Source organism: Rhinoraja longicauda, chromosome 4, assembly GCF_053455715.1.
Source record: "Rhinoraja longicauda isolate Sanriku21f chromosome 4, sRhiLon1.1, whole genome shotgun sequence".
Lineage (NCBI taxonomy): Eukaryota > Metazoa > Chordata > Chondrichthyes > Rajiformes > Arhynchobatidae > Rhinoraja > Rhinoraja longicauda.
The window spans coordinates 88,184,412-88,205,132 of record NC_135956.1 but is presented as its reverse complement, the minus strand read 5'-3'; the positions used below and the strand labels follow the sequence as shown (position 1 = coordinate 88,205,132).

At 42.9% G+C, this 20,721-nt stretch overlaps 1 protein-coding gene across 2 annotated transcripts in view; it reads right to left on the bottom strand.

The window, feature by feature from the left end:
- Positions 1 to 20,721, bottom strand: part of vps41 (VPS41 subunit of HOPS complex) — a 160,189-nt gene that overhangs the window by 101,389 nt on the left and 38,079 nt on the right. For both annotated transcript variants that reach the window (XM_078398325.1, XM_078398326.1), the window contains exon 5: positions 9,402 to 9,476. In XM_078398325.1, coding sequence (XP_078254451.1) covers positions 9,402 to 9,476 — 75 coding nt within the window. The remainder of the gene's footprint in view (positions 1 to 9,401; positions 9,477 to 20,721) is intronic.

Sequence of the window (20,721 nt, the reverse complement as noted above, 5' to 3'; positions counted from 1 at the left end):
GAAAAACTGTTTCAGTCAGAGAGTTGTGATTCTGTGGAATTCTCTGCCTCAGAAGGCAGTGGAGGCCAATTCTCTGAATGCATTCAAGAGAGAGCTAGATAGAGCTCTTAAGGTTAGCGGAGTCAGTGGGTATAGGGAGAAGGCAGGAACGGGGTACTGATGGAGAATGATCAGCCATGATCACATTGAATGGCGGTGCTGGCTCGAGGGGCCGAATGGCCTCCTCCTGCACCTATTGTCTATTGTCTATGGGCCAAACCCTGGCAGGTGGGGGCAGCGTAGACGGGGCATCAGGGTTGATGTGGGCAAGTTAAGCCAAAGGGCTTGTTTCTGCCTTGCGTGATTCCAAGTACTTTACCTTGAGAAAACCTGGGTTGTTTTTTTTTCAAATCCAAATAGTTAATTAGACCTGAATTCATTGAAGGCGCACAATCTCTCGGCTCCATGTTATTTGCCAATCTTAAGATGACCGCATAATCATTAATTTTAGAAATATGTAGTTCATATTCCTTATTGGTGTTGGTTTATTATTGTTTCGAGCAACAAGTTGCAATGAAAAACAGCATGTATATGCCATCCAGTCAAATCATGTTAAACAAGAGTATTATCAATGGCAAAGGTCAAATATCAGGGCCTGAAATATGGACAAAAGCATAATTATACTTGTTGCAGCTAGCTTCTCGTCTTCCTTATAAAGCACAAAAAAGCAGCTTACCATATAAACTAGAAACGGGAGCCGATACCTTTCTTATGCAAATAACAACAGAGAGATCTTCACGACATAGCAGTTAGACATTTATTTGAAGTTGCAATAAAATATATTGATATATCTCTTGTCATTGACTTATTATAGAAACATAGAAACATATAAAATAGGTGCAGGAAGGGGCCATTCGGCCCTTCGAGCCAGCACCGCCATTCAATGTGATCATGGCTGATCACCACACAATCAGTAACCTGTGCCCAACTTCTCCCCATATCCCTCGATTCCACTAGCCCCTAGAGCACTATCTAATTCGCTCTTAAATTCATCAAGTAATTTGGCCTCCACTGCCCTCTGTGGCAGAGAATTCCACAATTTCACAACTCTCCGGGTGAAAAAGTTCCTTCTCACCTCAGTTTTAAATGGCCTCCCCTTTATTCTTAGACTGTGGCCCCTGGTTCTGGACTCCCCAAACATTGGAAACATTTTTTCCTGCATCTAGCTTGTCCAGTCCTTTTATAATTTTATACGTCTCTATAAGATCCCCTCTCATCCTTCTAAACTCCAGTGAATACGAGCCTAGTGTTTTTAATCTTTCCTCATATGACAGTCCCTCCATCCCGGAGATCAATCGCGTGAACCTACGCTGCACTGCCTCAATTACAAGGACGTCCTTCCTCAAATTAGGAGACCAAAACTGTACAAGATACTCCAGATGTGGTCTTACCAGGGCCCTGTACAACTGCAGAAGAACCTCTTTATTCCTATGCTAAAATCCTCTCGCTGTGAAGGCCAACATGCCATTAGCTTTCTTCACTACCTGCTGTACCTGCACGCCAACTTTCAGTGACTGGTGTACAAGGACACGTTGTTAACTTGTAGTGATTAGTAAAAATCTAATATCAAATCGTCGTTCCTACGTACGTTATGACTTACTGAAATCTTATTATTTTAGCACGCTTCTATAATTAAGATTCTTCTTGCTGACCTTATTGTCAACAGGCTTCTTCGTTGTCACACTAAAGCATTACGTAAATGTTAAGCGAGTTATACTAAGGAGCTGGCTCGCCTGGCTCTTCCCAGTCCACACGCAAGCATAATATTAACCTCTTAGTGTCCAAAAATACAGCACGATAAAGTAATATATTAATAAGCAAAAAAACTCATAAACGCAAAATGGCTCCTACAGTACTTTTGAATGAATGAATAAGTTTAATGGCCAAGTATGTACACATACAAGGTGACCCACTTCTGTGCTCTGATGTGGTGTAAAGGAAAGAAGTAAGAGATAATTAACAATAAAATTCCTCACAAATATGCCCTGGGAATTGTGGTATGGATACTATTTGTTTCAATGGAGACCATGAACATGTAGAATAGGTAATGCAAAGAGAAAACTACCAGAATGCCGAATAAAGTGTTACAGCTTCATAGCGTTAAAGCTAAAGGGAAAGTACAGGTGCAAAATATGGTATCAATAAAAACAAATAGAATTGAATTGAATTGAATTGAATAAGTTTATTGGCCAAGGAAGTACACATACAAGGAATGTGCCTTGGTGCTCCGCTCGCAAGTATCCATACTACTGGTCCCAGAACAAATTTGTGAGTAATTCCATTATTAACTATCTTCATTTTGTTTCCTTTAGAACATATTAGAACACAGAACTGGGTCACCTAGCCACAAAAGTATAATTATGCTTTTCCCATATCCCAGGCTCCGTCATTTATCATGGCCTCTATTTCAGATTTTGAATTCAAAAGTTTCACCATCCAGAAAAATCTAACCTGGCATTTTTTTTGAGAAGCCAAATATTCTTTATTTACAATAAAATACAATATATCTTTATTGTCATTGTTCAGGGGTACAACGAGATTGGGAACGCGCCTCCCATACGATGCAATAAATTAATTAGCTAGTCAGTATTAATTTAAACAACCCAATGAAACAAATGAGAACAGTTTTAAAACAGAATAAAGTGCAAGTAGATCTGTGCCGGATCACTGTGCGATGTGACCATCCGGCTCAGCAGGACCGGTTCATGGCAGCCATGGCCCTGGGGATGAAGCTTTTCCTGAGTCTGGAGGTGCAAGCGTAGAAGGCCTTGTATCGTCAGCCCGATGGTAGTTTTGAACAGACTGTTGCAGGGGTGTGAAGAGTCTTTGTGGATGCTGGTGGCTTTTCTGAGGCATCGTGTGTTGTAGATGCCCTCCAAGGCTGGTAGCTATGTTCCGATGGTCCTCTGAGCTCTATGGACTACCTGCTGAAGAGCTTTCCTCTCTTCCTCCATGCAGCTGAGATACCACACAGGGATGCCATGTGTTAGGATGCTCTCTATGGTGCAGCTGTAGAATGTCGTCAGCAGCTGTTGGGGTAGACCAGACTTTTTCAGTGTTCTCAGGTAGAACAGTCGTTGCTGTGCCTCCTTGACCAGCGCAGCAGTGTTATTGGACCATGTTAGGTCCTCCGAAATGTGAGTGCCCAGAAACTTGAAGCTGGACACTCTCTCCACACTGTCCCCGTTGATAAAGATCGGGGCGTATTCCCCGTTGTGTGACCTACGGAAGTTGATGATCAGCTCCTTGGTCTTGGTGGTATTTAGGGACAGGTTGTTCATTTGGGAAAATTCCCGCTTCCTGTCTATCCGTCATCGTGTCTACACGGACAGGACTTGGACACAAATACAAGGATGGTGTGGTTACAATCGCATGAAAGTTGGAGAAGCTTGTCAATGTGTAGGAAGGAACTGCAGACGCTGGTTTACACCGAAGATAGACTCAAAATGCTGGAGTAACTCAGCGAATCAGGCAGCATCTCTGGAGAAAAGGAATTGGTGACGTTTCGGGTCGAGACCCTTCTTCAGACTGGAGAAGTCTGAAGAAGGGTCTCGAACTGAAACGTCACCTGTTCCTTTTCTCCAGAGATGCTGCCTGACCCGCTGAGTGACTCCAGCATTTTGTGTCTATCTTAGGAGCTCATCAATGATCTACAATATACATACTTGAAAGGATCAGTTATGAAATAATAGCTGCATTGGAAATTATCTCGGCTATGTAACAAAAAATAAAATGTACATTTAGACAAGGTTTTGCACAAGTGGTATGCTTTGAAATATTTGGAAGTCTCACTAATTTCTGGACTTACACTGATCAAAAAGGTTCAAAGACATGAAAAGATGGAGATTAAGGAATGCTGAAAATTTTCAGAAAGTTGGTTTCTGTGCTTCAAGCTTCAGCGAGGCAGACAAAGACTTGATATTTCTAGGCCAAAAATAAATCTGTTGATCAAGGGACTGCTGAAAAAATAGTGAGTTCCTTCAAAAGTTCGATGAATATGGTTTGTCTCTGAAACAAATCTACAATGCTGATGAAACAGGCATGTGGTATCAATGTGTTGGATGGAACTGCAGGCGCTGGTTTAAACCAAAGATAGACACAAAAAGCTGGAGTTACTCAGCGGGTCAGACAGCATCCCTGGGGAAAAGTAACGGGTGACATTTTGGGTCGAGACCCTTCAGTCTGAAGTACGGTATTGCCCCGAAATGTCACCTATTACTTTTTCCCACAGATTCTGTCTGACCCGTTGAGTTTCTCCAGTTTTTTGTGTCCATCATGCAGTATAATTGTCTTCCAAAATTAACATTAGTGTGTGCAAAGAAAACAGCACCCAACTTTAATCAAGATTTGTCTTACTGTCCTTGTTAGTGTCAATGCACCATGTAACAGTCAGTGGTTGTTGGCAAATTCAATGAGTCAAGAGCTTTCAAGGATGCAGCCACATGTAGAATATAAAAAACTTAATGATTGGGTAGAGGGAGGAACTTTTTACATTGCTTCCACCATGTTTTATTGCCAGCAATAAAGGCACTTAAGATAAACAGGAAAGCCAGAAGATACAAGCGTAATTCTTATTCTTGATAACTACAGAGTCCAACTTTCAGAGTTTGAGTTAGTGTCTGGGAATATTTCCCCAGTTTTCCTGTTCTGCCAGTCTTACATTTCTTATACCCCACTAATGGATCATGGAATTCTCCTCAGCATGAAAATGCTTCATAAGAGGATTGCACACACACTGATGAACAATGAGGTTAGAATTGAAGAATTTACAACCGGCAACCTCAAATATGTGGTGGACACAAAATGCTGGAGTAACTCAGGGGGTCAGGCAGCATCTCGGGAGAAGGAATGGATGACGTTTTGGGTCGAGACCCTTCTTCAGACTGATGTCAGGGGAGGGGGCGGGACAAAGATAGAATGGAGTCGGAGACAGGAAGACGAGTGTGAGAACTGGGAAGGGGGAAAGGGCTAGAGAGGGAAACTCTCGTCGGAGAGAGGAGGAAAACTTCTTCAAAGTTGACATACCTTGAGGAGATTTCACAGTGGAGCGACAAAATGTGTAGGAATGAACTGCAGACGCTGGTTTAAATCAAAGGTAGGTACAAAATACTGGAGTATGATTCCCCGCATTTGCAGTTCTTTCCTAAACATCAAATATGTAATATATAATTAAGCCTGTTTGTAGAATTCAGTGATGAATCAATCTTTGAGAACCTGGAGAAAATTCTTACTATCTATTGCGTTTGAGAGTAATTCCTCTGATGAAGAGAATTTTGAAGATTTCAAAGGAAGCAAAAGAGATGCCAATTCATAAAATCCTGGATAGCCTCAGGTTTGCTGAACCATGATAGTCACTCACTGGACTTGTGAAAGAAGAAATGGAGGAACCATGGCTGCAATTGTCCAATTCACTTCAATGTTAATCATGGTGATGTTCATGATGATCAGGTCACCCAAAACGTTGCTAATCCGAAGCAAGTCACTGCATTCGACAAAGATTCTGAAGATGATGATATCATATTTGATCAGCCAAAATACCCTAGATACAATACAATATAATACAATATATCTTTATTGTCATTGCACAGGGGTACAACGAGATTGGGAATGCGCCTCCCATACGATGCAATAATTTAATCAGCTAGTCAGTATTAATTTAAATTTAAACAACCAAATGAAACAAATTGTGACAGTTTTAAAACAGTATAAAGTGCAAGTAGATCTGTGCCAGATCACTGTGCGATGTGACCATCCGGCTCAGCAGGACCGGCTCATAGCAGCTATTGCCCTGGGGATGAAGCTTTTCCTGAGTCTGGAGGTGCGGGCGTAGAAAGCCTTGTATCATCTGCCCGATGGTAGAAGTTCAAACAGACTGTTGCAGGGGTGTGAAGAGCCTTTGTGGATGCTGGTGGCTTTTCTGAGGCATCGTGTGTTGTAGATGCCCTCCAAGGCTGGTAACTGTGTTCCGATGGTCCTCTGAGCTCTATGGACTACCCGCTGAAGAGCTTTCCTCTCTGCCTCCGTGCAGCTGAGGTACCACACAGGGATGCCATGTGTTAGGATGCTCTCTATGGTGCAGCGGTAGAATGTTGTCAGCAGTTGTTGGGGTAGACCAGACTTCTTCAGTGTTCTTAGGTAGAACAGTCGTTGCTGTGCCTTCTTGACCAGCACAGCAGTGGTATTGGACCATGTGAGGTAGATGTATGGACTTCAAGGTTGGACCTCTGGAATCAATCATCTGAGTTCCACAAGAAGAGTTTCAGTTATTCTGCTCAGGAAGTGATCCACGCCATTTTGTTTAAGAAAGGCAGCTTTGTTTTCGGCAATCAGATATTCAAAAATTGGAGCAAAGTGATTCCACAGCATATGTGATATCTGCAGGTTCTGTAACCTCACCCAACACCATAAACAGTCAGTGTTGGATATTTCCTTCCTGATGCAGAAGTGTTCAAATGTTATATTGCAGCGCATTATAGCAATATCTAAAATATATATATACACATTAACAATAATTTTTCATCTGCCACTATCCAAAATGTAGTGTCATTTTAAGTTATTGTATTGAGTTGTTCGTCCTTCGGGTTCGAAGATAACTATGACTTCACTTTCAGTTGGAGGGTTGGTGACTGTGGGTCTGGAAGTGACTGGTGAGGCCAATCCGGGCCCGGAAGGCACGCCCACACGTAGGACACAAGTGGATGGGTGCTGCAGTGGAAGTGGAGGTAGCCCGGGCCTTGCGCGCGGTGCGTTTCCTCTGTTATTGTATACAGCATATTTGACTGTACTGAAGTAATGAGGGGGATGGGGGGGGGGGGGAACCTTATTGAAACTTACAGAATAGCAAAAAGATTGGATAGAGTGGATGTGGAGAGGATGTTTCTACTAGTAGAAGAGTCTAGGACCAGAGATCATAGCCTCAGAATTCAAATCAAAACGTGCCTTTAAGAAGGAGATGAGGAGAAATATCTTTAGTCAGAAGGTGGTGAATTTGTGGAATTCTTTGCCGGAGAAGGCTGTGGAGGCAGAATGAAGTTAGGCCAGAGATAGATCAGCCATGATAGAATGGCGGAGTAGACTTGATGGGCCGAATGGTCTAATTCTGCTATCATTTATGACCTGATGAACTTATAATGCTTTACAGCAATAAATGAACCAACTCATCACTATCTTAGAATACTGGATTTTATCTCCGGTCCGCTATTACCTTTGTTTATTTTTTACCAACACAACCCGAGCAATTGTGCGATCTGCTGTTTACTAGATATTGAAGCTTTTACTGTACATTATCCACATTGCACCGTTCACTAATTTGATATATTTTCACACGACAAAATGCTGATAAATCTATCCGAATCCTCCGGATGGACTTTGCACTCTTTAAAGAAGTGCTGATATCAATCAGTAAATGGTTAAACATTGTCCTCAATATATAGATATAAAGCCAGCTGATTTGGATATTAAATTTTCATTTCTATTTGGAATATTTAGCTATTGCTTTCTTCTGCGCTTCAAGTAAAATACATTGGAGTTATCATATATCATATATATATACAGCCGGAAACAGGCCTTTTCGGCCCTCCAAGTCCGTGCCGCCCAGTGATCCCCCGAGTTCCAGCTGTATCTGAACAGAATTTTATAATTTACCTTGCATATTTTCTTAGTATATATTAAATGGTCTGGGGATTCTGCAGACAGAAAACGAGAGTAATCGACTGGTGATGGCAATTGAATTAACACTGAGAGATCGTAAGTTCAAATCCTGCTGTGGTAACTTGAGAAAATGAATTCAATAAATCTGATAATGTCCCGGGCATTGTAAAAAAAAATAAAAAATGAATAGAACTATCAACAAATCACTGCAGGGAGGAAACCTACTTTGCTCCCCACATGATTTTGCTAAGGATTGATTCCAACCTTACACCATATTTTACACCTTTAGGACAAGTCAGGACAAGCAATAAACATGGTTTCAGAGTGCTGCATGCACCCTGACAACAAATAACATAATTTCTGATGACAAAGCATCCCATACCTCTGTGTTCTCAAAATTCCAAAGGTCAGAATGGCATTATTTGTTCCTGACAATATGGAGAATTAAAGCAACTGTATTTTCCTGAAATAATTCTCGAAAATAACGTTAAAATAATCAATAATAATTCATTTCTCAAGGTGAACTGGACTTAGCATACCTGCGTGGGAAATTAAAAAGTGGCTATCCTTGTGTGGAGCCACAGGAGATGGGCAAGGACCTAAATTAATATCTCTCATCTATTTTAATCCTGCTGAAGGACATGATGGCTAGTTAACTTGAGAAAGTTAATGGAGATGTCTTGAGGACAGTCCGCATTACAGTCAAGGAGATGCTAGACTGTAATACGCATGAAGGTAGCTAAATCTCTTGGGCCTGATCAGATATATCCGAGGACACTCCGGGAAGAGAGAGAAGAAATTGCAGCAGTCCTAACTGAGATATATGAATCATCGTTTGACAAGGGTGAGGTGCCGGAAGAGTGGCGGTTGCTAATACGCGCCTCTATTTAAGAAGGGCTGCAAAGACAAACCTGGGCATTGTGGAAGTCTAACATCTATCTGCGTAGGAAAGTTACTGGAGAGGATTGGGGAGAGGGCGGCACGGTAGCGCAGCGGTAGAGTTGCTGCTTTACAGCGAATGCAGCGCCGGAGACTCAGCTTCGATCCTGACTACGGGTGCTGCACTGTACGGAGTTTGTACGTTCTCCCCGGGACCTGCGTGGGTTTTCTCCGAGATCTTCGGTTTCCTCCCACACTCCAAAGACGTACAGGTATGTAGGTTAATTGGCTGGGTAAATGTAAAAATTGTCCCTAGTGGGTGTAGGATAGTGTTAATGTACGGGGATCACTGGGCGGCACGGACTTGGTGGGCCGAAAAGGCCTGTTTCCGGCTGTATATATATGATATGATATGATATGATTGTGAAGGAGAATATAAGAAAATAACTGCAGATGCTGGTACAGATCGATTTATTCACAAAATGCTGGAGTAACGCAGCAGGTCAGGCAGCATCTAGGAGAGAGGGAATGGGTGACGTTTCGGGTCGAGACCCTTCTTCAGTCTGAAGACATTTAAAAGACACTTGGACAGGTACATGGATAGAAAAGGTTTAGATTCTTATGATCGAAAAACTGTCAAATGGGTCTGTTTTCTTTACGTCTCTGAGACTCCATGTAGACATTTCTACTTTAATCATTGCTGATCCTGGATTCATGGAGTAATGTTGAGAAAAGTAACCATAGAACGGGGGGGGGGGGGGGGAGAAACACAGCAAAGTCAATAAGGAAACATGGGAGACACTGTAAAAGGTGCAGACTATAACAAATCCTACCTTGCCATCTTCTGAGCAGATTCCAATATATTCTCCACTTTCATCCAAGCTAATTTGATTCACCTTCACAGAGCTCTGAAATGCAGTAATTAAAACAGAACATGTCACTGGTCAGTGGATCATGATACAGTCTCATTCGTCTAATTGCGAAATCCTCCAGACACATTTACTGTAAAGCTAGGAAAGAAATCTGAAAATAGGTCAATTGAATGTTTTCATATGTCAATGAAATTAAAACAAACTAGACCAAGTGGACCCGTTGGGCCCAAACCTCTCCTGCATTGGTGCAGCACCGTCTCCTCCTCCCCCCCCCCCCCCATCCTTCCCCTCCCCCTCCCCTCCCCTCCCTCCACCCCACCTCCTCCCCCTCCCCTTCCCTCCCCCTCCCCCCCACTCCATCCCTCTCAAACCCCCCTTATCTTCCCCCCCTCCCCTCCCTCCCTACCTCCTCCCCTCCCTAGGAGATAGATTTAAACTTTAAAATGTGAATAACTTAAAAAATATAACACCGATTTCAATAAAACTTCTTCCATTAGCACCAAAGGGACGACGGTGAGTAAGGTGGGCCTAAAATTGTCGCGCTATCGTGTACCGTTTTGGCTGTAGTTCAGGAACAAACAAACAAACAAACGTGAGTTTTAGTATATGGATGTAATTGAAATATAATCTGAAGCTATTCAAAATAAAAATCAGACGAGATAAAACCAAACTTTCTAGATTAATCTCACTTGATAAGCGTTCTTATCTATATTCAGTGAATGCTGGCACTCTTTAAAACAGATTTGATATTTATATTAAATTAGGAAATAACCCAGATGGTGACAAATTGTTTTCAAAATTCGCGGCATGGTGGCGCAGCGGTAGAGTTGCTGCCTTACAGCGAATGCAGCGCCAGAGACCCAGGTTCGATCCTGACTACGGGCGCCGTCTGTACGTTCTCTCTGTGACCTGCGTGGGTTTTCTCTGAGATCTTCGGTTTCCTCCCACACTCCAAAGACGTACAGGTATGTAGGTTAATTGGGTTGGTAAATGTAAAAATTGTCCCGAGTGGGTGTAGGATAGTGTTAATGTGCGAGAATCGCTGGTCAGCGCGGACCCGGTGGGCCGAAGGGCCTGTTTCAGCACTGTATCTCTAAACGTAAACCCAAATGGCACATGATGTCAGGAATGGAAGTCAACTCATCAAGCCAATGACTCCAGCCACACTAAGTCCTTGAATCATAAATTCTCATTGAAGTGGTTGCACGAAGGTTGAAAACCCTGCATTACTTAGTAATTAAATACTATCAAGATAGAATCGGTAGATGAAAGAAACGTATCATATTGAAATCAGAAGCAGAGTAGGAAAATCAAATCAGGAAATAATGAAGAAGGGTCTCAACCTGAAACGTCACCCATTCCTTCTCTCCAGAGATCTGGCCTGCCCCGCTGAGTTACTCCAGCATTTTGTGTCTGTCAGGAAACAATGAAGCTCTTGTGCAAGACGAATAAAAATGTGACACATTTGACTTGGAGCAACACCACACAATTACCTTCCACACACTCAGCTAAGGGATCGAGGTAAAAATGCCCAAGTTTTCTCAGCTCACAGGTATCCTTTTAAAAAATGGGCTATTAGAAATAGAGAGTAAGGTAGAGAGCTTTCCACTGTCAGCCATAAGATATAAAACATGGCAATAATTCAGTTTCCCCAATATTATGTTGTATCCAAGTGAGTTAGATGTAGGTCTTAGGGCTAACACAATCAAGGGATATAGGGAGAAAGCAGGAATGGGTTACTGATTTTGGATGATCAGCCATGATCATATTGAATGCCAGTGCTTGCCCAAAGGGCCGAATGGCCTACACCTGCACCTATTTTCTATGTTTCTATTAACGGATCATCTTAATGTGAAAGAGTTAGAGACGGTAGAGTTTTTTCAAGTGCACAATAGAGGGCTGTAGAAACAAGGAACTTCAGACAGGAATTGTTAGTTCTAACGATAAAAAAAAGACCCACAATGTTGGAGTAACTCAGTGAGTCAGGCAGCATCCTTGGGGAACATAGATAAGTGACATTTCAGATCATGACCCCCTTTCAGACTGTTTGTGCCAATATTCTCTATTTGAGCAAGGGCATACTGTACCTAGGGTTGCCAACTTCCTCACTCCCAAATAAAGGAACAAAGGGTGACGTCACCGCCCCGCGCCCTTCACCAAACCAGCGGCCACATGCTCCCGCTCCACAAATGGCGGCCGTCCCGGGCTGAGAAGCGGGTTGCTACGCAACCTCAGTTCGGTGGCGGCCGGGCCTACACTGTCCAAGACTACAGTGGCTCCCAGTCTAGTATCCGGGCCTACACTGTCCGGGCCTACAGCGCCGTCCGGGCCTAATACGGAAGAGCAGTCCCATACGGGACAAACCAATTTAGCCCAAAATACGGGTTGTCCCGGCTAATACAGGACAGTTGGCAACCCCAACTGTACCTAATCTTAGAAAATGTAGGCAGGCAAGTGGTGAAAGTGCCAGCAGGAAAGGATTTTGGAGATAGTGGCCATAACTGTGTAAATTTAATTGAGTTGTGGAAAGGGATAATGAGGGTCCAGAAATTAAGGTACTGAGTGGAAAAGGCCAATGTCAATATCATACACCAGACCTAGAAAAATTGTGTCAGAATGCAGCTACTGTCAGGTGAGTCTACATCCATGGGAGTCATTGAGAAATGAAATCGTGATGGCGCTGTCAGCCCGGACGGCGCTGTAGGCCTGGACAGTGTTTCAGGCCCAGCATATTCCAGTAAGAGTGAAAGGTAAGGACAGCAAGTCCAAGGAGCCTTGGATAATGAAGAAAAAGCACACGGCAAGTATAAAAACTGAAAACGGAGGGGGGAGGCGATCCTTTAGGTGTACACAAAGTGTACAAAAATTATTAAACATAAAGTAGGAGGGCAGTGGGAAGGCTCGCAATATCAATAGCAGACAAGCTCAAGGTAAATCCCAAAACATTTTATGTTAGCAAGAGGGTAACCAAGGAAAGAAAATGGTTTATTAAGGATCATTCTGTGCCTGGAGCCCTAGAACACAGGGAAGAACAAGGACATTGTAGTTGGAGAATTTTGGAAGGACATCATTAAAAGAGGCGTTATATTTTTAGTATCCTTAAGATAGATAAACCCCTACGGCCTGATGTGATGCATCCAAAGTTGCTATGGGAGGAGGCAAGGGGAGGAGATTGTGGATTGTGGGGACAGAGATTTAAAAAAATAATTATTATTGGCGACAGGTCAAGAGAAACAGGGCTACGCCAGATTTATAGATCTAACCTCAGTGCTTGGGAAGTTATAAAAAAAATGTGAGGGAAAGGTTTAATGTGCACTTGAAAAGACAGGATTAATAAAAAAATAACATGATTTTACTTTGGGAAGATCTTGGCCGACTAATTTGATTGCACTTTTGAAGGGACAACAAAATGTATTCATGAGGGTAGTACAGTTGAACAATCGGCATTTGACAAGGAAAACTGGTCCAAAAGGTTAGAATCCATGGGATTCAAGGCAAGTTGGCAAATTGAATGCCAAACTGGCTTTGTGATAAGAGGCAGAGAGGGTGATGGTGGAAGGCTGTTTTAGTGATTAGAAATCTGTGACTGATAGTGCACCACAAGGATTGGTGCTTAATTTTTACCCCTTATATGCATTAATGATTTGGATGTGAATATAGAAGGCATGATCAGTACATTTTTAAATGCCACACATTTTGGTGGTGGTGTCTCACTGCTGCCATCGGGAAGAAGGAACATGGGACGCAGAACCATAATCTCCAGGTTCAAGAACAGCATCCTCCCATCACCCATCAGTTTTTCATTACTACCCCACACAACCCTAACACAATCCTCCCGCAGCACTTATCTGCTACGTACCTTGCAGCCAGGAATGAGTGGGTTAACAGATGATGAGTGTCTGACGGCACTGGGCCTCGACCCAGTGGAGCACAGAAGGATCATAGGGGACCTCATTGAAACTTACCGAGTAGTGAAAGGCCGGCACTGAATTGATGTGGAGAGGATGTTTCCACTAGTAGGAGAGTCTAAGACCAGAGGTCATAGCCTCAGAATTAAAAGGAATTCAGTGCAACAGACCGTCAATGGATATTTTTAAGGCAGAGATAGGTTCTTGATTAGTACGGGTGTCAGGGGTGAAGGCAGGAAATGGGGTTAAGAGGGAAAGAAAGATCAGCCATGATTGAATGGCGGAGTAGACTTGATGGGCCGAATGGCCTAATTCTGCTCCTGTCACTTATGAACTTACAATGGTTGCTCTAAGTACTACGTATTCTCTATTTTTAATGGTTCTAGGATACAGAGTAAAAAATACATTTGAATTTCGGTCCCTGTTGTAATACGCTGTGTACAGCAGGCTTCACAAACAACAAGATGATCATTTTTGAAAGTCGTATTGGTTGAGAAGAATTACAGTGAGCCAGTCACGAGATCACCCCTGCTTTTCCAACAACATCACGCTGGCGTGTCAGTGTAGTAGTTCAGGGCAGCTCATAGATCCAACGTACAAGGCCTCAACGGCGGACCAGGTGGACGAAGTTATCTTGAACTCAACGGCTGTGAAGGCGGATGAAGGCTGCAACAGATCTATCAGCTCCAATCGTCTTGGTTTCCTTGCCATTCGAATGAGTTGATTGATTTGTGAAGGACCGTGTGCTTCTTGGAGTGCAACATCAAGTACACGTTAAACAAACACACGCACACAGGCGTCTTCGTTCTGTGAACAGCACAAAACTTCACTCAAGACTTTCGGCGATCGGGGAAGGGCGACAGGAGCGGGCTACATGGTGGCTGGGAGCTCCTAGTCAAGAACCGGCACGGAAGTGGGGAATACTCGATTCAATCGTTGCAACGGAATGTAGACCATCATCCTCGACCTCGAAGGATAGCCATGACGACGACATCGAGCCACTGCCACACAGTTCCAGAGACCAGATTCAACCCAAGTGCCATTTCTGTGGAGTTTGCACACTCCCCGTGATCACATGGCTTTCTTTCAGGTGCTCCCATTTCCAACCACATCCCGAAGGCACGGAAATGGCCAATGTCAATTGACACGACTGTGTGGGTGAGTGGTAGAAACTAGGAAGAGCTGATCAGAAAGTTGATAAAATGGGTGGAAAATGGGATTAGTATAAGTGGGTGGTTGAAGGTTGGGACAGAATCAGTGCCAGTTTTCGTGCTGTATTTCTCCATGATCCTGTTAACTAATTGTGGCTTGTCGCATGATCTAAACTCCTTTCGAAACTCTCCCCCAACTGCAATCAGTCTCAAGAAGGGCTCCAACCCGAAACATCACCTATCCATGTTCTCCAGAGATGCTCCCCAGACTTCCTGAGTCACTCCAGCACTTGGTGCTTTTTGCTCAAGATTCCAGCTTTTGGGGTTCCTTGCAGTTCCTTACAAATATTTTTGGGACTCATCACAACAGCAGCACTTCCACAGCTTTGGGATTTTTGAATTCAAAGTGAAAACTGCATCTGACAGAGGAGCGTCTAAGATTCTGACACAATTAACAACCCTCAGAAGTTCTTCAACATATGGAACCCAGTGCTGCAGCATATTAAGGACAAGTAAAACTATTCCCTCAATGCCACACGCTTTTGTACCTTCTTTGAATCCAGCAGTGAAAATACTGAAATATTTGACTTGTGAAAATTACCTTGACGCATGTTTTTGTGCTTTTGTCTTTTTTGTCACATTGTAGTTATGTTTTATTTAATTTATTTTTTTTAAATTTATTTATTTGTTTGTTTTTGTTTGTTTGTTTTCATGATTATGTAGGGAAGGGGAGGGATGGGGTTTACTGTTGTTATTATATGCACTGTAATTAATTGAATAAAAAAAATAAACATTAAAAAAAACTAACAGAAAGTGCATTTAAAGGCAATTAAGGCAGTAGAAAGCCAAGGCTACAAACATACTCCCACTGCAGGGAATTATTACAACAATTATGCACAACTAAAAGCTAATCTTTATATATTTCTTTAATTCGTGTCATGACACAACTGTTTGCCAATAGCGAGCAAATATTAGTGCCACGTCGTTGGCTTCTGCAGGATCCTTTACAGTGCACGTGTCATGCAGCACGTCACAGATGCTCCATAGTCTGGAGGCCCCGTCCACACTCGCAGTCTGCCGCATCTTCAGTGTATCCCCACTTCAGCATGTTCGATTTGCTCCTCCCCACGCCTGTCCGCAGTCTGTTGAGACTGCGCCAGATTATCCACGGTTAGTCGGATCCTGGTGGGAATTTCCCAGAGGGATTGACATCCATGCGAATGTCTTCCGGAGATTCCTCTAGTCTCTCTTCCCAGAATTTGAGCCTTCTGGACGATGCACTGCGGTCCAGGGGATGGGCAGAAGAGAGGAAACATCTGCGTGATTTCAAACGCTGAGGTAGCAAAGGGGGGCCATAGCAGGAGCCTTCTTGTTGCGGTCCCTGTCAGATTCTTCAGTATCTGCGAATCATGCTACCACACCACATACTGTATCCACACACTGTATATAATATTGCTTGAATATTAATTTCATGCACATATGATGATTTACAAATAAAAATTTCAGGAGGAAGTGATTAAACAAAGTAAACTACAATTAACTGATTAAAATGATGCCAGCCAATAGTTTGCACAAGGCAATCCAGTCAAAAAAATGACTTAAAAAAAAGCTGTATTCTGTTCAAAACTGCAGCTCTGTACCCTCATTTATTCTTCATTGTTGACTGGATGGTATTGGGGGTAGGGTACTGACATGGATAGAAAATTGGTTGGCTGACAGAAAGCAAAGAGTGGGGATAAATGGGTCCCTTTCAGAATGGCAGGCAGTGACTAGTGGGGTACCGCAAGGCTCGGTGCTGGGACCGCAGCTATTTACAATATACATTAATGACTTGGATTAAGGGATTAAAAGTACCATTAGCAAATTTGCAGATGACACAACGCTGGGTGGCAGAGTGAACTGTGAGGAAGATGCTATGAGGTTGCAGGGTGACTTGGAAAGTCTGTGTGAGTGGGCGGATGCATGGCAGATGCAGTTTAATGTGGATAAGTGTGAGGTTATCCACTTTGGTGGTAAGAATAGGGAGGCAGATTATTATCTGAATGGTGTCAAGTTAGGAAAAGAGGACGTACAACGAGATCTGGGTGTCCTAGTGCATCAGTCACTGAAAGGAAGCATGCAGGTACAGCAGGCAGTGAAGAAAGCCAATGGAATGTTGGCCTTCATAACAAGAGGAGTTGAGTATAGGAGCAAAGAGGTCCTTCTGCAGTTGTACAGGGCCCTAGTGATACCACACTAGGAGTACTGTGTGCAGTTTTGGACTCCAAATTTGAGGAAGTATATTCTTGCTATTGAAGGCGTGCAGCGCAGGTTTACTAGGTTAATTCCCGGAATGGCGGGACTGTCATATGTTGAAAGACTGGAGCGACTAGGCTTGTATACACTGGAATTTCGAAGGATGAGAGGGGATCTTATCGAAACATATAAGATTATTAAAGGGTTGGACACGTTAGAGGCAGGAACCATGTTCCCAATGTTGGGGGAGTCCAGGACCAGGGGCCACAGTTTAAGAATAAGGGGTAGGCCATTTAGAACGGAGATGCGGAAAAACTTTTTCAGTCAGAGTTGTAAATCTGTGGAATTCTCTGCCTCAGAAGGCAGTGGGGGGCCAATTCTCTGAATGCATTCAAGAGAGAGCCAGATAGAGCTCTTAAGGATAGCAGAGTCAAGGGGTATGGGGAGAAGGCAGGAATGGGGTACTGATTGAGAATGATCAGCCATGATCACATTGAATGGTGGTGCTGGCTCGAAGGGCCGAATGGCCTACTCCTGCACCTATTGTTTATTGTCTATTGTATGTTTTGTGTTGCCATTTGTGAGTGGAGCACCAAGGCACATTCCTTGTATATGCATACTTGGCCAATAAACTTATTTATTTATTCATTCATTCATTCATTCATTCATTCATTCATTCATTCATTCATTCAAGACATTTGCTTGCAGGTACAGTACCCTCCATAATGTTTGGGACAAAGACCCATGATTTATTTATTTGCCTCTGTACTCCACAATTTGAGATTTGTAATCGAAAAAAAATCACATGTGGTTAAAGTGCACATTGGCAGATGAACTCTGGTGAATCTCTGTTTTGTTTTGGTTCTCTGTCCAAAGCTGCTACCCAAACTGCAGACCCTTTCCTGTTTATTTTAGATTTCCAACTTACACAGCCTTGTTTTTAAAAGCTTTGAACAATTCATGACAAGAAAATATTCATCAGTTGGAGAAAAGACCGTTTCATTTTTGCATCTTTCTATTAACTGGACCGGGGGAAACAATTAAAAAACACAATCCACGTTATTACTTTCGTACGTTTATCATAGAAAACATAGCATTTCAAATTTGGACAAGACATTCCCTTTCTAACTACTTGCAATATGTCACTGAATTTCCACCACTCCTTTCACATTAAAGCAGTTTGAAGATCAGGTTTGATATTAATTCCATTTCCATGATGTTTGCTCTGTTTAAGTTCCTCATGAAAGCACTGCAAACCTTTGGTCACAGGGTGGCACTGTTGCACCTTGAAGTGGAGCCTTTTGCACCTGTTGTCTCTCACAATCAAATCTGGACCAAAAATTAAACTAAAAACATTGTGAAAGTATCTTATAGGTCCATGCATTTATGTTATCTACTTCCTATTAAACCCTGACTAAATAATGCAGCTTTGAAACATTAAAAAGTGCAGACCACACTTGCTCCCTCCTCCCTCAGAAGTTTTTCCCAATTCTGTCCTCGCAAAGCTTGTTTTAATGCCTCCAAACTTCTATTCCCCGCTCCCGCTCAACCTTTCCCCGCTCACTGCTCCTTTCAGTCCGAAACGTCTGGCTCGTTTCCCTTGCTCAACCTGCTGGGTCACTCCGTTCGTAGCGAAGGAAGGCTCTTGACACGAGAGTCAGGTTTGCAGTTTGGATGAAATATTGGGGTCACGCAGCCTATTTCCCATTGCACTGTGAAAGACTGGCAAGCAACTCAACGGTGCACCTGCTAGAAATCTTATCAAAGCCAAGTGCGCAGCCCACACAGTAGATGTCACATCTGTTTCCGCTAACCCATCCGATAAAGTGATTCCACCACCTCACCAGAAGCGAACACATGGGAATAATACCCGTTTCTTCCTGTAGGAGGCGCACAAGTTATTCTTGGTCATCACTAAAGTTGATAAGACAAATAACTTTGTTGCAAAAAAATAAATAAAATAACCAGTGCAGAATTCATAAGAGACTTGACAGATAAACCCCTAAACCGTAAAATATGGTCAAAATACCCTAATGTGTGGATTCTGTCAGCTTTTCCATTTTCTAACTATTAGGAGGACCTTTTAAAATCATATCCTTTTTAGTAATGTCATCTCCCCCAGCATCCATCACACCAGCGTCCACGGCCCACATACCCAACAGAAGCTAAAGTGATCAATCAGCTAATGGGTCATTTGTAAAGCTTGCCTTGCTAACAAATAGGTAATTGATTATTTTGCAAATGTTGCATCCCCATGGAAAATTTGCTTTGGAAGCGTAGACTGCGAAAAAAAACTAATATCTCAAAGAGGAAAGTGAGTGACTAAAGCGAATGAAGCAGCATGCTATTCTGATTATTTTCGACGAGTTTTATTAATCTCACAGTGCAAAATTAAACCATCCTTTAATATTGTTGACATTTGTTTAAATGTGCTATAAATACCACTTAAACCTATTTTAAATAATCAGCTTGGTATCTTTTACACTGGAATTTAAAAGGATGAGAGGGGATCTTATCAAAACATATAAGATTATTAAGGGGTTGGACACGTTAGAGGCAGGAAACATGTTCCCAATGTTGGGGGAGTCCAGAACCAGGGGCCACAATTTAAGAATAAGGGGTAGGCCATTTAGAACGGAGATGAGGAAAACCTTTTTCAGTCAGAGAGTGGTAAATCTGTGGAATTCTCTGCCTCAGAAGGCAGTGGGCGTCAATTCTCTGAATGCATTCAAGAGAGAGCTAGATAGAGCTCTTAAGGATAGCGGAGTCAGGGGGTATGGGGAGAAGGCAGGAACGAGGTACTGATCGAGAATGATCAGCCATGATCACATTGAATGGTGGTGCTGGCTCGAAGGGCCGAATGGCCTACTCCTGCACCTATTGTCTATTGTCTAGGACATCAATGAAGATTGTCTGGTGATGCTTGCCAATATTGTAGTTATTCTTTGTAATATTTAAAATCTTGATTTAAATTTGGCTCTCCTTTCTTCAATCAGTACAAGCAATTACTGATGCAGGGTTTCAGCCCAATACAACTAGCAATCCCTCGCCTCCACATGCAAGGCTTTACTCTATGATTTCTTCCAGCAGTTTTTTTTTTGCTCAAGATTCCAGCATTTTGCGGTCTCTTGTGCGTCTATATGGACAGATTATGTGACTGAGCAAAGATCGAGCAAACCAACTGAGAAGTGGGAAAACGCTAAATTGTCCATTTTGGCGAGAAGAATAATAGACGCATTATATAAATGTTGTGTAGGAAAATAACTTCAGATGCTGGTACAAATCGAAGGTCTCACAGAATGCTGGAGTAACTCAACGGGTCAGGCAGCATCTCAGGAGAGAAGGAATGGGTGACGTTTCAGGTCGAGACCCTTCTTCAGACTGATGTCAGGGGAGGGGGCGGGACAAAGATAGGATGTAGTCGGAGACAGGAAGACGAGTGTGAGAACTGGGGTCAAAGCTTCCGATTCAACTCAAAACTGCAAACACCTTCAGGTTCCCAAATATCCTTAAAACTGCTGCAAAGAATATATTCACACATAGAACAAAATAAATTAGCAGACATGTGAAAATTCACACATAGAACTAAATAAATCAGCAGACATTTAGTGAGTTAGAATTGGTCGTAACATTTCCTCCATCCTGACCCTCAACACTGGGGTCCCTCAGGGTCGTGTGTTCAGTCCCTTGCTCCATTTCCTGTACACCCATGACTGTATGGTCAAACACAGCATCAGCTCAATCTTTAGTCTGCCGACTACTGCTGTTGGTTGGACCTCAATACCAAGAAGACGGAGTACATGGCGTTCAACGGTGGTGACCATAAGCCTCTTAAGACCAGTGGCGCAGTGCATCTCTCAAGAAAGTGGAGGACTTCAAGTACCTGGAAGCGAAGGTGCAGAGTTTGGATGCAGAGCTCGGAGAATGACATCAAGGTCCGGAAAGCGCTCGCATGGAAAGCCTTCAATAACATGGGGAAAATCTGGA